Genomic DNA, 18,567 nt, shown 5'->3' on the forward strand with positions numbered 1-18,567 from the left:
CAATGTCTGAATAAATGAAATTGTTCAGGTAGTTATAATTTTAAAGAAGTCGTGTTTGGACTTATTGAGCAAAAGCATTTCTTTAAAAGTAAATTATATGTTAAAGGTGAACTTTGAACTAGACATATATTAGACATGCTCAGTTACAGTATAATAAAAGGGCAGTTCCAAAATGTATTGTATGCAGGGGATCAGAAGGCACTGCATTTAAAACTTGATGTATGGTGATTATTTTAGTGACCTAGAAATATAGCCTGGACAAATATGGAAAAAAAAATCAATTACAACTTGATGCATGGCGGAGGGTTAATTTAAAAATAGCCTTCTGAACCCCTCCAATCAATTATTTTTGGAACAGCCCTAAGAAGCAAAACACAAGTATTAAGACAAGCTAATTTTCCTTCATCACAGAGAAGAAATTGTGAAAAAAAAATGACAAAGTAAATACATGTATACTTAAATCTTTAACAAAAAAGGTTTATCACAGAATGACAAAAAACAAACAAAAAACAGAATAAAGGACGGCACTGGATTCTTGAATATCTAGAAAAAAAATTCTGGACTTAAAATATGTTTGTGTACCAAAAGGTAACTTAAGTATTTGGTAAAATTTAAGGATTTTTATAAAATATTCTCTCCAAGACCATCTCTCATGTATATTCCATGTAATTGTCTTTATATTTTAAAAATTTATAAATTACCCATGTCTGATTTCAAATCTGCTTTCCATTTTCATGCATAGCTTTTCATACAGACATACAGAAATCAGACCTTTTGAATTCTAATTAATTAGTGTTATTAACAAAAAACAATAATTCATTATTGCGAAAAACTGGCACTGAACTTACAAAAATACTTGATAAAACTGATTAGCCCTTAAGGACAGCTTAAGTGATTAGCCCTTATGGACCAGCTAAAGTGATTAGCCCTTTTGGACCAGCTAAGCTACAATATGGCTTTCTACACTGTAATGATTATGAACACATTATTTACGACAACTAGAACACACATTAAACATTTGGCAATTTTAATCTTCATAAAAATTGTAGATTTCAAGGCCACATGTAAGTTCAAATTACACCATGGAAATCAATACTCAATAATGTTAGTTTTTACTTGGAACAACTTGAAATTACTGTCATACATAATTTAAGTTATGTGTTTTTCAATTTTTGTATGATATCAATTGCCATGGGAATATTTTTGGAAAAAAATTAAGTTAATTGATCAATGTGTAAACTTGTCCGATTCAATCAGCCTGAAAAATGTCCAAATTATAAAGTCCTCCAGACTTCATTCATCTTTAGATTGTGTGGGAGACTGTGCAAAATTTACACATCAACAAAGACCTTCAAAATAACCTTTAAGACTAAAATATTTCATATAGACTAAGAAAAATAATTTCCTCCATAATTTTTACCTAGAAACTGCCCACAAACAAAAATAATTATCTAAAACAAAAATTTGTCTTCAGAAAGTTTTTTATAAAACACTCTGTAACATGTACAAGTCTCAATAAAAAAAAACTGGTTTCCAAAAAAATAATTCCAAAACACTTTTTATATCGAATTCCTTGCTTTAGACCCTACTGAATTTGTGTGGTAATAATGATATGCTGAACACATCCAATATAAATACAAATTCTGTTCAAAATTTGCTTCAATACATTATGTATAATTTTGACAACTAACACAAAACTTTTCCTAAAGAATTCCTTGCTTTAGATCTTACTGAATTTGTATGATAATAAGGATATGTCGAGCATATCCAATAAAAATAAAAATTCAGTACAAAATTTTCTTCACAACATCATGTATAATTTTTACGACTAGCACAATGCTTTTCGTTAGATTTTATTTCCTGTGATTAGATCTTACTGGATTTGTATGATAATTATGATATGTCGTATGTCGAACATATCCTATAAAAATAAAAATTCTTTACAAAAGTTCCTTAAATACATGATGTATAGGCTAGACGGAAGTTTTTCCAAAAAAAAAACTTTTTTTTGCAGAACTCAATGACTTATAATTTTGATATTTTTAATAGTTCACTATATTTACTAATAAAAAGCTGCACCTTGAACTCATGATACACCCGTTGTCTTGTGTGTGAGGTTTTATGCAATAATCATAAATCGTGTCTGAGATACAGCGCGTCATGTGAAAACCCCCCTTTTTTATAAAAAAATCAATAACTCTAAAATCAAATTTTGAATCATCACCAAAAAGTATACAGATCTTTAGATTAATATAAATAAGAATTGTGTAAAGTTTTAAGCAATAATCATAAATCGTTTTTGAGATACGGCACGACATGTGAAATCTCCCCCATTTTTTTTACAAAAAACTCAATAACTCTAAAATAAAATTTTGAATCATCACCAAAAAGTATACAGATCTTAAGATTAATATAACTAAGAAGTGTGTAAAGTTTCAAGCAATAATCATAAATCATTTTTGAGATACGGCGCGACATGTGAAAAAAACACCCCCCTGTTTTAGTTACAAAGTCCTGTAACTCAAAAAGTTTTAATCTTATTTTCACCAAAAAGTATACAGATCGTTTGACCATCATAAGAAACAACCGTCTTAAGTTTCATGAAATTTGGATAAGTCGTTCTCAAGTTATGGTGCGACATGTTGACGCCGAACATTTGTATACCATAATACGTCCCGTCAAAATTTTGCGTATAAAAACCAGAAATAAATATAGCTGTATAAAAACCAGAAATAAATATTGCTATTCAGAATTTTTATTTCAAATTCACAATATGTTTGTTCTTTCTGAGAGTTTTCAAGACATTTATTAGTTCTATCAAATCAATCTGGTAACCAGGAATGACAATCTAACAAATGATATCGAACACTGTCTTAAATATCTAAGTAGGAAGAAAACAAAAATATTTCAGTGTGATCACCCAACAATCAACAGCAGTTACTGTGAAATATCACCATCATGAGGCACCTTGTTTATATTTGTTTTATCAACCAGAGGAAAACACTCTTAAAAGAGTTCAACCAAGGATTTTCATAGTATTGAGGTTTGTAACATATAGCTTTGTAAAAAAAATTGAAAGTGTAATCACTATATAAAAATAAATTCACCATTTCAGAATTAAAAGGTCTTTGAGAAATAACACCAAAGTGAAAAAAGTATTAAGCCATTGGCTGACTATCGAATGTTGTGAACACTGTTTTGATGTACGATTCTGAAAATATAACCGTGAATACTTGAGATTCTAAAATAGCCAATTGAGAAGATATCTTTTGTTTCTCTACAAAGTTTAACATGTTTAAAACATAAACACAATTAAAATGCACCATTCTGTGGAAATAAAACATAAGACAAATAAAACAAGTGATTCTTAACAACTTATCAACATTCATATTAAAATCAGAATATAGCCAATGTGTTCAGAGTAATATGAGACAGGCTGTATAATATTAAACATTAAATTGGACAGACTATAGATCAGTTGTACTCTGAACTGTGTGACTCCTGAGCTCGTGATGCCCATTGATCTGACACCTTGTCAACCGCGAGAAGTTTGACTTCTTGTTCCTTCCTTTTGACTTTGTGTGTCTTTGCTCGTGATTGATGTGCCTCTGGCGTCATCTTTTGAAAATAAACATGTTTTGAATGGCTTCTTTCTTCTCCTGGAGCGGATCTGATAGGTGGAAGAGGATGTCGTTCTTTAACTTCTATTGAAGGCTCACGTTCTGGTCGTAAAAACTGTTTGGCCTTTTCTATGGTTGGTGATTCCGACCTTGTGCTTGAACTTCCAGAGCTTACTCTTAATGGATGCCTTTCAAGGTCTTCCTTATTTGTTTGTGGTTTAACAGCTCTTATATTACCCCTTCTAATCTTTAATGTCACTGGTTCTTTTGGCGGAATTGGCAATATTCTAGCTTCTGAAACATAAGCCTTGGTCCCAGATTTGTGAGCTTCAGCAACAAATGCTTTTCTCTCAGTACTGTGTTCTAATTGTAATTTTTTAAGTTTGTGGAGCTCACTTGTTAAATAGGCTACTTGATTAGCTTTTGATTCATTTTCTGCTTTAAGTCTGTCCATTTCCTGAGAAGTTTTACGATTTTCGTCTAAAAACTTCATTTTTTGTTTTTTATATGAGATCTCAAAGTCTTTGATATGCTTATCTTTCTTCTCAATTTCTGACTCGAGTTGTCTTGACTTTTGGGTTTGTATCTTGAGATTGTCTTCTACTTGTGTCAATTTTGAATTTGAACCTGAAATTTATTAAAAAAAGAGTAATGATGAAAACATTTCTCGAACTACAATGAACTACATAACAGCCTATATTACACACCTGCAGGTTAACAAAACATCCCTTGTGTGAGCATCACATACATGAATTTTCTAAATAAATCATTTCTCTTCAATATTGCTCAAAACCTTAAAATAAAAAAGAACTCCTTGTAGTGTTGTTTCAAAACATTAATGGGTAAAGGTTTTTCGGAAATTTTTTTGTTGGATTTTAGATTTCTAGACTATTATTTTTTAACATGTCTAAAGAAGGCATTTGGAGAATTTTATGTTGATGATTTCTTTCTGTTTAATTTATTCATACCTTTGACAGACTTGGAAAAGCTGTAGTGTATGACACCTGTCTATTGTTGAAGACTGTATGTTGGCTTTAAAATATATCTTGGGTTTTTGTCTGAATGGTGCATACACTACATTATTTATACATATACTGTGGATTCATTTATTTTGGTGGGTATCAATTTTCATGGATTGATGAAAACATTTTTCGCTGATATTTGATTTTGTGGCTTTGGCCAAGTCCGCAGGCAAGCCCATAGAAAATGTGCAATTCATTTAATATCTAAATCTGTGACCCACCTTTACCCACTGATAATCAACACCCGTCCTCTTGTTTCTGTAAAAGTTCTAGGGCTCTAATAATTTTTTGAGAATTTTCAGTATTTCTTATGGTTTTAACCATGTCTCTTACGAGTTGATTTACCAGATTTAAACATAGGTCAACTACTGTTGCCTTAGTTTCACCATGTCTCATGTTAGTTTAGGTTTTAAAGAGAATCATTTGAAATCCTGAATGATCCAAAATGAAAAACCATTGGTAGCAATACACCCTTAGGAAAAATACTTAAAATTGACACTCAAAATTTTTCACCACCCTCTTTTCCTTCCTTTCTAACAAATAAGGGTTTATATTTGTGTTATGCATGTGTATATTTATGGAAAGAGCATCTTCCATAGATTTGATTTCCAATAGTTATAATGGTGAAATATAATCTCTTTTTGGTGTAACCATGGCAACAATCTGCATTTATTTGATACAAAATATTGCAAAAAGGGGGGTGAAAATGTCACAAAAGTCTCCAAAATTTGGTCCAAAGGAGAATTTCAATCCATTAGAGTGATACCTTTCCTGAAACTATAGACATTTATCTATCAAGAGGTAAAAAAAAATCATATGCATTTCTGCTCATTTTTTCCATAAAATTGAATTGAAAAGATCGAGGGTCAAATCTTTGTTGATAAATTCTACAATAATTTCTGGACCTAGGGGCGGTACGGATGTGAAAATACGGATTGTCAAACAGAAAAGTTGCCTATAAAACATGCTAAAAACAATCTAGAGGTTCATATAAACCCACTTGGAAGGCTATACTATTCTTCAACTATCTTAAAATCAATTTTATTGTACAAAAACTTTCATATTTAAAAAATACACTATGGCCAAAATGCCAAACTAAACTTCTAACTGTGTATTGCTACCATTGTAGATAGGGGAACGATGTCGGGATAGACACAATCTAGTGCACAATTGTGTCAAAAAGGGAATTTTTATAGCAGAATTGTTTTTTCTAAATCAACAATAAACTGTTATCACAGAGATATGTCTTGCCTTTTTGTAATTTTGATAATGCAAATGTTGAAATCAAAACAGCAATACTTTAACATGCAAGTTATGCAAATATTCAAAGTAGATGAACCATGACTGAAGGCCATGGAAATGAGATGTGCCGATGCTAATAAAACTGCATACCAAATACTATTGACTAATTATAAGTCGTTCCCTTTAAACAAACCTAAACACAAACATTAACTTGTAAACTATGTAAAAGTTTCAAAGTCAATGAACCATGATGAGGGGGTGGGGCTATATAATCTCCATGGAAACATTACTTGCAAATGCCAATAAATTTGCATACCAAATATCATTGACTTAATATTAGCAGTTAATCTCAAACTGATCAAATCACATACTAATACATGTAAACTAAGCAAAAGTTTCAAAGTCAATAGACCATGACTGAGGGGCAGGGACAAATATTTTCCATGGAAATGAGATGTGCTTATGCTTATACAACTGAATACTAATTAACATTGGCCTACCACTAATGGTTCCCCTTGAACTGACCTAATCACAAACTAATACATGTAAACTAAGCAAAAGTTTCAAAGTCAACAGACCATGACTAAGGGGGCAGGGCCATATAATCTCCATGGAAATGAGATATGCCAATGCTTATACAACTGCATACCAAATATCATTGACCTACCACTAGTGGTTCCCAATAAACTGACCTAATCACAAACTAATACATGTAAACTAAGCAAAAGTTTCAAAGTCAATAGACCATGACTGAGGGAGCAGGGCCAAATAATCTCCATGGAAATGAGATGTGCCAATGAGAAAACAACTGCATACCAAATATCATTGACCTACCACTTGTGGTTCACCATAAATTAGACCTAATCACAAACTAATACATTGTTGTTGACGCCTCAGATGCCGGAAACAGCATACCTATGTCTGGCTTTTCCACTCCATCAAGGCGAGACAAAAAGCATTATAAAAATAAAATATTTAGGAATTTTAAGTACTTTTTGCAAAATATGGGAAATTGAAATGTTCATGTAGGAAAGCGATTTTTCTACCATCACTTTTCCTTGGAATGAGTGAAAAATCCTGGAGCACTGAATGTGTTGCCAGAAAAAAACAACTCCATTTAGTTTAAAGAAAACAGGGTTAAAAATTTTCACACCAAGTTGATTCAGTAATTTCAGGAGAGATGATTTGTGAAAAAATGGAATAGTACTAACATCAAATGATGGAACTTTGCAAAAATGGTTTTATGTGTTCAATATGCGTAGTTTGTTATATCTAAGATAAATGCACAAATGCAGATGGAATTCTGGCCAGTAATTTGCTCACTTAACATGTTTAACATAATATTAGATCGGACAAATAAGATTATCAGAATTTGAGACTTGACAGTACAACACACTTCTGGTTTTAAATAATATGTATTTTGCAGTTAATATATTAATGGCTAACATTAAAGCAACAAATCAGTGAACAACTTTAGCAGTTGTGTGCAGGGCAAAGGAAATTTCAAATTAGTAGTGTCCAGTATTTTTGAATATATTATGTGTTTCAATATATAATTCATATAAAAAAAACTGATCTGGAATATTTAGGCATGTTTTAATTTGGAAAACTGACAAAATCTCAGTACACAATGGACACTTCTTCAACAATGTTAAATAAGTGTTTAATAATCATATATGTTAATTATTTACCTGGATCTAGAAAATCTGCTCCTATTCCTTGCATGTTCAACTGAAATGTTAACTCTGAAATAAAGAAATCAAGTAATGATGGTATTACAGTAACATGATTAAAATATGCGTATGAGTGCATTATAAAGTCTGGAGAAATGAAATTAGATGTACACCTTTCATGCTTGGATGCATCCAAATAAAAGTATATGTGTGGTTCCAGTTACATCCTGAAAAAAATAGGGTAGGTACAGTACTACCTGTGACATTATCTTATTAATGGTGGCCATAAAAAATATGGTCACCATGATGGCCCTAAATGTCCATCATTATACCTCCTGTTGCTTAATTAATACACAAGGTATTAATCAAAAACTTGTCAATGATAAAGGGAAATCATGACTGCATTGAAGTGTTAAAATTATATAACTTACAGCTAAAGTGTCTCAGGTAAAATATATGTGTTTGTCAAATTTAATAAATGTGATTATGACAAGAAAATTCTAAAATAAAATGAAATAATAAAACTAGTTGAAAATAAAGCTTCCTAACTTTTTTTTGTAAAAATTTTCTCATGACTGTTTGTTTTAATGTTATACCTTTTAAATAATTCGGTCAATTTAAGTTATTTTTTATATGTATTTTTTGGCAAGTGAATAATAAATGAATACCATCTTCTAATTTATGCAAACTTTCATCCTGCCTTTTTCCATCGAAAAGGTGTTTCTCAAATTAATTTTCTAAAATCAAAATTGTTTATACTTACTGCATTTAACATTGTTTAACAAATGTTTAAGATTATTTTAGGACTTATTTTATATAAAATTTAGGCAATTCATTATTTCGCTATTGAATAAATACATGTATATTCAAAATAATCATTACAGAACAATTTAATAATATTTTTATTGTCATATAAACATATTACAATTAAATCAAGTTTTGGACAAAAAAAAACAACCAAAAACAAACATTATAATGCAAAGAAATAACATTTCTATAAGAAATCAAAACACATGATGAAATTTTTTGGTTTCTGCCCTCAGATCTAATGACTTTTTTTACATGTTCCATGTTGTAGAGGTTTATTATTTCTTTTACTTTTTGTTCTTGGTTAAGAATTTATTCATAAGATTCAAGATTTTATTCATAAACTGGTCAGAGACATTATTATGAGAAGGTAAACAATTTGCAAATAGATTATCTCTAAGTTGTTATGTTAATTTTACAAACAATTCTATCCTTTATAGGAATTTTTATCCACAATTTTCTATTTCTAAATTATGACCACTAATTCTTTACTTAGTGAAGCATTTGAGTTTACTGTTTTCATCATAAGTTTTTATTTTATTTTCAAAAATATTCTTATTTTTTTTCTTAAAGTTCATTTTTAATCAAGGGTTTTAAAGAATCTAATTCATTCAAGTCCCTGCAATTATTAACTTTATCTAAAAGGCCTGAGTTGAGTGAAATATTCTTTGCAAATGTATACCAAGAATATGTATCATGCATATGCCAGTCCTGCAGTTTCGACAATATAATACACAGAACAAAAAGCGACTTAATTAATAGACCATAAAAATGTCACAATCCATATAGAAGTGTACTTCATTTTTTCTGGAGACAAATTTTGCCTGTTAACTGACAATATTAGCCAAACTGAAGATAACATATTTGAATTTACAATTGTTTCAAAATGCAAGACAATTTTTTCTTTAAATAATTTCTTTTCATAAGATTTACTTTATTCAGAGATAAGAACATTTTTCATTATGATTAGCATTTATCAAAATTTGATGATAACTAGTTAGCCATTTGGAAAATTTAAGTCTCTTTAGTGATTTTTCATGCACAACTCCAGTTTTGAGATTTGAAAAATATAAAAGATAAAACAAAAATAGTTTATTCCTATACCATATAATGATATTTGTAGTTTTCCTGAAAAAATAATCATGATAATAGATTGTACAACTTTGTTGACAAAATTTATTGTAAAAGGATTGATATTCATGATATTGATAATTTTCATTTGTTAAGAAACAGGCTTGTTAAATTACTTGCTTCATGGTTCCTTTAAACATATCATTTGCATAATTATAAGTTATAATTAATAATAATTCATTTAATAATGCAAACGAACAGATGAATACCATGTACATCATGTACAATAACTTTTTTTTACTGAAAAAATATTTATTTAAAGGATTCTCTGTTTTGTTTTCAAATGCTAGTCAATAACTTATCTTTGAATTTTTGTCATTTCTACTCAAGATTCTTTCCAAGAAAAATTTAAAGATTAAGAAGCAAAAAAACAAATAAAATATAAAAAATAACATAAAAAAATAAAAACATTAGAAAAAAAGGAAAATATGTAAATTTAAAGACAGAAAAATCAACAAATAATATGAATTAACAAAGACTTAAACAACATTCTATTCTACATTTTCAAGAAAAGGTGTGTGAAAATTTGAGAAGAAACCTGAGTTACCTGTACAGGTAAATTTTAATGAAACATACAAGCTGAAAACTTCAACCCTGTTTGATTTCAACAGGTAACATAATTAGATAAAACATCAACCTATGTTTTATGACCCCAATAAATGGCCAACATCTCAAGATTGAATACCCCAATAAATGGCCACCATTCGATGGTGACCATACAAGGGGGTGGACATAACTAAGAGGAAGTCACAGGTTGTACTGTAGGTTGGCAATTTTTTTTAATTTTTTTTTTTTTTTTTTATTGTTAAAATCCGGAAAAAAATTGTGTGTTCACTGAGTTGAATTCCAGTATTATACACGTCCCTACAGGAAGTTATCCATTTTCTATACGTTTGGTTGTAAAAATAAACAGATATGTTATGTTTTTAGTTAATTTTGTTGCATTCTTTTAAGAATTTGTTGCATTTTTAGCCGTAGTGGATACTTTGATGGAAATTCTGATGAAATAAGTCTGTGAATTTAATTATTGACATTCACATTCCTCAAAATGGGATCGTTCGAAAATTATTTTTCAGAAATGGAAAAAAAAATTTCTAGGGTCGGGGGGTTTAAAGTAGGGTCGGTCGGGTAACTGGAACCACACATATACTTTTATTTGGCCCAATAAATAATCAGATGCCTGCTTGAAGAGTTTTTTTTCATCTTTTCAATCGAATAACAAGAGGCTCATACAGGCATGATTCGCTCACCTGACAAATTTTAACATGTTTAATGTTTATAGTTTGTACCCATCTTTTTTTGTTTTTTAAATAAAAGCTCAAAACTTGAAACTTTACTAGGAGTAGGTTTCATCAATTGATTTCTGTAATTTTTGCATTTTTGTAGATCTTGTATTGCAGATCAATTTTTGTTTTTTACAGTTCTTTTCAAAATGTTTATTATAGTTTTATGGATAATCATATAGGTAAAGGGCATTTAACTCCTTTAAGGAGTCAATTGACAATTTCAGCTATGTTGACTTTATATTTGTAGATCTTATCTTTGCTATTTACAATTTACCCATTAATTATATAGTTTCTGCAAAGAACACAAAAAAAAATTGTCTTTCAAAGGCAATGACTCCTCCAGTAAAAGGCGTCAAACGACACTTTCGGCCATGTCAACATATTTGTAGATCTTATTGTTCTGATCAGTTTTAGTATTAAAAGTTTCTGTCTATCTATAATTGTACACAGTTTTCATGATGATAACCAAAAACTGTCAAATTTGCTAAAAAATTACATTTCAGGGGCAATAACTCAAAAATGCATTGTCTGATATTTGAATTTCACCAACTTCAGATTTGCTCTTACTACTTATACAATTATGTTCAACTTTTAGCCATGTTTCTTGATGGATCAAATACACAGAACTTGATTCCCTAAGGAACATTCAGGTAAAGTTTTGAAATGATTGGCCAAGTAGTTTTAGAAAACAAACATGGAACACATTGGATTGTAAACAAAAAAATAATTCTTTCCTTATTAACTTTCCAATTAGGCCGACTGAAAGAGTACTCTCTTCTATTTAATTTAATTCAAATTTACCTGAACATTTTTTCTGAAGATTTTCTATTTCCTTGTGTAAGCCCTTTAAAGTTTCTGCATGTTCTTGCTGCATAAACAAGATGGCACTATCTAAATTTCTTTTGTGTATTGCAGCTTCAGACGTCATGGTGATTGGTGTTTATGCTAGCAGGTAAACTGTTTAAACTAAAATGACATAAATTGATCAAATCATATACATGATATACACAAATATTTCAGTTTCATTTTTCATTCTTAAGACGTACGTCAACGGCTTCAGAACTATGAACACTTATATATATAAGAATGTTAATCAAGTTTTCCTTACATGCTCAACAACGTTACAAATAAAGAAAACCACATACATGAACCAGTAAACTCTCTGGGATTTTGTAATTCCTTCCAGATCATTCTGACAATGGCTGATGGAGACGCTATCCAGACATGTCATAAAATGGGTAAATGGGAACATTTTTTTCATTAACCCTGCATTTTATTTTTCTTCGAAATGTATTAATTGCACAATGCAAATGTCATAATACAGGTTCAAAATTCTAGACGGAAGATTTCACAGCATTTTATGAACTAATTTGTCAAGGAGTTCACTTGGGTTGAAAGATAATTATTGTTGATGAATATAACTGTATTTATTTAACTTGGGTTTGTTTATCACCATGGTGAGATGCTGAAACTATTGATCTGGTTGCATAATTGATTAAACTTAATAAACTAATGGATCAAATTCCGTTTTTACACATAAGACTGTACTCATGTTACCTGAACTTTGAATACACCAAATCAGGTATCTGAGAAACAGGCAATATATGCCCTCAATTTTAAAATGCATTCATACTTTTTTGTATTATTCAAAATGTGTTCTACAAGGATCACCAGTCCTTCACCTTTTATTTGATACCTACAGTATGGGTAGAGACTTATTATTATGGATGTCTTAATCCGTCTAGATGTCAGACTGGCTGGACAGTTGTCTCAGTGTAATTGACACCTGCTGTGATATTAACCTGTACAATATCCGAGTGGAAGGTCGTAAATCAATCTGTACCAGGTTGATTAGAATTAAATTTTACCTGTATAGATATTTTAGTATTTATGGAGGATAGATAATAAATGTAAAATATTGTTTTGTATTCAAAGAAAAAATTACAATAAAAATAAAAATGTAATATCATGAATATGGGATCAACTTTTTTTTAACTTGAAAATGAAAGAAAGACGATTTTTAACAATGTACATACTGTAAAATGTGTTGCCAATTATAATAATTGTGTTTGTGCCAATAAACTATTTGTATTTGTAAACCGTAAATATTTCATTTTATTCAAAATTATAACAACCAGGACTGTTTTCAATCAAAGTTTTAATCAAAATGTTGAGACATCAATCCCGTAAATTATACGAGTTTTCGTTGATGGTTACAATATTTCCCCCTTTTAACGTCCTGTTCCTTAAAGTTATTAATAGAAACACAATTTTAAGTATAAGGCCAACATATCATATTTATAAAGTATATAAACAAATTGAATATAGGCATTGTGAATAAACTGTTCTTTTCCTTACGATACCACGTTCCCCGTCGGAGCCTCTACGTCTATTCATACCTGTCAATCATTTCTCGCAAGTAAAACAATTTGGTCAGCCAGATCATCCGTGCTTTCTATTTTGACATATATTTCCCGTTAATCTCTTTGAAACAATTGTTTTTTTACAATATTTATAACGCAGTGATCATCTTTCGATTCCTAGTTTTTATATAAAAAAAACTTTTCATATGCACGTCAATATTCTATGATCCAGCATTATTTTAAATTTTGTTTGTTAATAAATTTACATATAATGGAAATAAGAGATTTGTTGACACTCGTTGTATTATAACAAAGATATTGCCTTTCTATTTCCATGTTTGAAATTTTAATGAAAATCGTGTTTTTTATAAACATATTTTACGAATTGTGTCAATCAATACATGAAGATCAAAGTCTTACACTATTCACGATCAGCTGTCTTTACTTTTGCGTCGTATTTCTAGCCATTCTCTAAAGCTCGTGCACTGTCAGTAAGATTTTGTAAATCGATGTCGGCAGTTTAAATTGTATAATTCCCGAACTTTAAAGGAGGTGTCCGAAAATTATTTAAATAGGAATCTGGGTGTTGACTAATAAATATAATAAATAAAATAGTTAAAGAAGACTAAAGCTTGTTTTGTTTATAATTACAAGGATTAAATTTTCTATTCTGGTAAATCAATTATTAATGGATCTCGATCATGAGCCTCAAAACTAATGCACAATACTGCCAATCATTACGTATCAAATTAAATCATGAATGGATTTTCCCACGGTCGGTCAGTAAGGTCACCTGTGTTAACTGTTACGATATTTCCCGCCATATGAAAATCACGTGCATTTGACAAAATTAATCCCAGCTATTTTTAGCATTCAACATTGTATTGTGAGTGAAGTCAAGTTCAAAGTTCAACCACATGCTGTTGATCACTGATAAGTGTATCATGGAATTGTCTTTTCACGGCAAATATTTTTTTTAGATTGGTGTCAAAAATACAACATACAAGTTAACATGCATTGTGCGTAAATTAATATTATGCAATTAAGAGTCAATGCAGCACCATAAAATTATTTAAATAGGCGAAATTGCATTTCTTTAAGACTACAAATCATAGTAAATATTTAATTAACTGGTTATCAAATGATTGAATGCTTCTAGTTTTAATGTCCATTCATGTCAGTGGCAATTATTTCATGCATATTTAACAAACACAGAAATATCAAAATAAACCTAATCCCCGAGAAATATCGTTATCTTCTTCTAGTGTTATTATTTGCGTACTACTTTAGTTATATATCACCAACTTTCGGACAATATTTGTTTACAGTAAAAAGTAAATTCACAATTACATGTATAAAGAATCACCTAACTACTAGTATACAAGTATTGCTCCCTGTAATTATTTTTATTTCAGAACTGACCCAACGCAGACTGAAAATTAAATACAAATGTAGTGTTGTCAAACTAAAACGTATGCAGCAGCACTTTGCACATCATTCTGCTAATCAATGGGTTTACGTGGAAAATAAATCAGTAAAACAACAAGAGTGCACACGCTGAAATGTCTCGCCTTCTTTACTAATCATTGATATTATGTTGATAGTCCTAAATATAAAGCTTTATTACAACTGTCACATAAACTTAACATTAACCAAGTAAACTAAACATTGACCAATGAACCATGAAAATAAGGTCAAGGTCAGATGAACCATGCTAGGCAGGCATGTACAGCTAACAATTCTTCCATACAACAAATATAGTTGACCTATTGCTTATAGTTTAAGAAAAACAGACAAAAACACAAAAACTTAACACTGAGCAATGAACCTTGAAAATGAGGTCAAGGTCAAATAAAACCTGCGTGACTGACATATAGATCATAAAATATTTCCATACACCAAATATAGTTGAACTATTGCATATAGTATTAGAAAAAAAGACCAAAACTCAAAAACTTAACTTTGACCACTGAACCATGAAAATGAGGTCAAGGTAAGATGACACCTGCCAGCTAGACATGTACACCTTACAATCATTCCATACACCAAATATAGCTGACCTATTGCATGCAGTATTAGAAAGAAAGACCAAAACTCAAAAACTTAACTTTGACCACTGAACCATGAAAATGAGGTCAAGGTCAGATGACACCTGCCAGCTAGACATGTACACCTTACAATCATTCCATACACCAAATATAGTACACATGTAGACCTATTGCATACAGTATAAGAAAAACAGACCAAAACACAAAAACTTAACTATAACCACTGAACCATGAAAATGAGGTCAAGGTCAGATGACACCTGCCAGTTGGACATGTACACCTTACAGTCCTTCCATACACCGAATATACTAGACCTATTGCTTATAGTATCTGAGATATGGACTTGACCACGAAAACTTAACCTTGTTCACTGATCCATGAAATGAGGTCGAGGTCAAGTGAAAACTGTCTGACGGGCATGAGGACCTTGCAAGGTACGCACATACCAAATATAGTTATCCTATTACTTATAATAAGAGAGAATTTAACATTACAAAAAATCTGAACTTTTTTTTCAAGTAGTCACTGAACCATGAAAATGAGGTCAAGGACATTGGACATGTGACTGACGGAAACTTCGTAACATGAGGCATCCATATACAAAGTATGAAGCATCCAGGTCTTCCATCTTCTAAAATATAAAGCTTTTAAGAAGTTAGCTAACGCCGCTGCCGCCGCCGCCGTAGCCGCCGCCGGATCGCTATCCCTATGTCGAGCTTTCTGCGACAAAAGTCGCAGGCTCGACAAAAATTACCTTCCAGATATTAGAGAAAATATTTTAAAAACTGTATGCCAACAAATACGAAAAAGATACATAACAAAAAAAAAAACAGGGAACATAGAAAATAATATTTTGAGGAATATAAACAGCATTTGAAATACAATAAGTAAAATTCGTAAGGGTTCCGCGGAACCCAGTGTCTCGCCTACTTTTGCTGTTAATTGCAGGCTCAACAAAAATGAGGAAAAAAATTAATAAAAATATTCCTCTCTATACTATCTTTTGATTGTAAGTAGCTTCTGTCCAAGTTTGGTAAAAATCCAGGATGGTTTTTGAATCTAATAAATGTTTTTAAAACTTTAACTGCAGACTGTATGTAAAGTTAACTGGAAGAAAAACTAAGTCCATTTATAAGTAAAATACGGAAAAAATGGAACATATTTTTATCAAAATTTTCTTCTAGATACTATCTTATGATCATAAATAAGCTTCTGTCCAAGTGTAGTACAAATCCAGGATAGTTTAAGAAAGTTGTTAAAATTTTAAAAACTTTAACCACAGAGTGAATGTAATGTTAACTGGCAGAAAAACTAAGTCCATTTATAAGTAAAATATGGAAAAAATTGAATTTTTTTTTTACAAAATTTACTTCTGGATACTATCTTATGATCATAAACAAGCTTCTTTCCAAGTTTGGTAGAAATCCAGGATAGTTTAAGAAAGTTATTAAAATTTCAAAAACTTTAACCACAGAGTGAATGTAATGTTTCCTGGCAGAAAAACTAAGTCCATTTATAAGTAAAATACGGAAAAAATGGAATTTTTTTTTTACAAAATTTACTTTTGAATATAATCTTATGATCATAAACAAGCTTCTGTCCAAGTTTGGTAGAAATCCAGGATAGTTTAAGAAAGTTATTAAAATTTCAAAAACTTTAACCACAGAGTGAATATTTGTGGACGCCGCCGCCGCCGACGACGACGACGCCGACGGAATGTAGGATCGCTATGTCTCGCTTTTTCGACAAAAGTCGAAGGCTCGACAAAAAGCCATAATTAAAAAAATAGGATATTTTTATTAAAACAAAGTTGTTTCGAGTACTTCACCTGTAAAAATATTTTATGTCAAATACGATGTAGAACTAATCAATAAAGTGACTGAGAGGTTTAAATCACAGGTAACCTGATTCTGAAATCAGTGAAGCGTAATAATCTTGTAGCACGGATTGAGATGAAAGGACAATTATATTACGGTTCACACCTGGATCTGTTGATTAATGACCATACTACCTACCATAAAAAAGTCGGATTATTCATTTCCGACATGTCCCAGTCCGTTATTTATAGTAATAAGTCTCTACCCGTACTGTAAATTACCAACATATATTCAACATAGTTTGATATTTACACCTATGTGTAAGAACTATTTTCTTTTAAATATTTACTATTTTCCAGTATGTTCTTTTTTGATCGAGCCCAATTTGGTGGTGTTACTTAATTTTGGAAAGAATTGCCATTAAGCCGGTGCTAGGGGCCGTCTTATACTTTCAGTGAGGTGAGATTTTTTTTTTGCTGTGTTGAAGGCTTCACTGTGACTTTAAGAGGAAGAACAGTAATAAAAGCGCTTTTCCTTTGCTTTTTGTGGGTTTTTTTTGCTGTGCATGTCCGGATTTGTGTAATGGGTGGATACCCCATTGCCTTTGTTTTTCTGTTAATCTCAAGATGGTTTTATGAATGAGTTACACCAACTGACGCAAGGTCAATCAGCATAAATGCCGTCATAGAACAATTGTATCTTATTGTGATTGCCTCAATTTGGTAATAACATAAGCATTGCGACATAGGTTATGCGGGGGGAAAGGCATACATCTGATTAGGAAAAATTGTCATGTCTTTTATGTACAGCACTATATTGTCATGACCATTATTCTAGGGTAGAATAATGTTATCATGGTGACGGAGAGCATTTCACAGTGAAATATTGTCCCGACCAATGGACAAACTTTCCCAAAGTAATTAAAACATGTCCAGGACAGTATTTCAAAATAAAATTTTAAATTAAAATAATGTGCATAGAATATTTCATAGGGGCCATTATTTTTCGTTACAAATACTGAAATAGGGGCATAATTAAAATATATGTTCAGGACCTGCTTTGTATCTTCACAAAAACAATTTTATTTAAGATCTGTTACCTTTCATCACAACATTATTTTTCTGGCGACATATTATGACAAAGAGCAAATTTCAGAACTATAAAAATGAATAAGGTCTCCACATTCGTTATAAAAAAATCAGTTATGCACTGTGTTATTTTAAAGGAGGGAGGTTTTTCGATGAATTACTTTACATTCACGTCGATGGCATTTTCACCAATGCTTAAATGCTGTTTTTAAGCTTTAATTGGTTGTTAACTGTCGCAGCAACATTTTCGATCCAGATGGTTTTCCTTCGCTACAAGAATGCCGATGAATTGTGGGTAAAAGGACACCGGATGTCATTAATTAATTTGACAAAAATTACGGTTGAGAGAATCTGCAGCTGAATCCAAGCACATTAATTTCAATTTCAATACAAATCTATGAAGAAGTAGAAAAAGAAGACAAAAATAGTTCTCATAGTAACGAGATGTAAACAAAACGCCTTTCGGGATA

General features: G+C 30.9%; 1 protein-coding gene across 2 annotated transcripts; it reads right to left on the minus strand.

Annotated features, from left to right (window-relative positions):
* Positions 1-242: 242 nt before the first annotated feature.
* Positions 243-18,386, minus strand: LOC127711016 (coiled-coil domain-containing protein 92-like). Of its 2 annotated transcripts, none has more exons than XM_052216959.1 (4): positions 18,264-18,386; positions 11,583-11,747; positions 7,576-7,629; positions 243-4,247 (listed from the first exon to the last, which is right to left on the minus strand). In XM_052216959.1, the coding sequence occupies exons 2-4, from the start codon at positions 11,707-11,709 to the stop codon at positions 3,475-3,477; spliced, it is 954 nt and encodes a 317-aa protein (XP_052072919.1). In that variant the 5' UTR covers positions 11,710-11,747; positions 18,264-18,386; the 3' UTR covers positions 243-3,474. The 2 variants fall into 2 exon arrangements, with proteins under 2 accessions (XP_052072919.1, XP_052072917.1); XM_052216957.1 differs by having other exon boundaries at positions 18,259-18,386.
* Between the last annotated feature and the right edge of the window lie 181 nt (positions 18,387-18,567).

This window comes from Mytilus californianus, unplaced genomic scaffold (assembly GCF_021869535.1).
Source record: "Mytilus californianus isolate M0D057914Y unplaced genomic scaffold, xbMytCali1.0.p SCAF_8, whole genome shotgun sequence".
Lineage (NCBI taxonomy): Eukaryota > Metazoa > Mollusca > Bivalvia > Mytilida > Mytilidae > Mytilus > Mytilus californianus.

Bases quoted from the DNA above. Each gene is read 5' to 3' on its own strand.
- LOC127711016 (XM_052216959.1), bottom strand. From the start codon at position 11,709: ATGACGTCTGAAGCTGCAATACACAAAAGAAATTTAGATAGTGCCATC. The intron at 7,630-11,582 runs GTAAATTTGAAT...TCTTTATTTCAG, and splicing joins TCTTCAGAAAAAATGTTCAG to AGTTAACATTTCAGTTGAAC. The intron at 4,248-7,575 runs GTAAATAATTAA...AATAAATTTCAG, and splicing joins AGCAGATTTTCTAGATCCAG to GTTCAAATTCAAAATTGACA.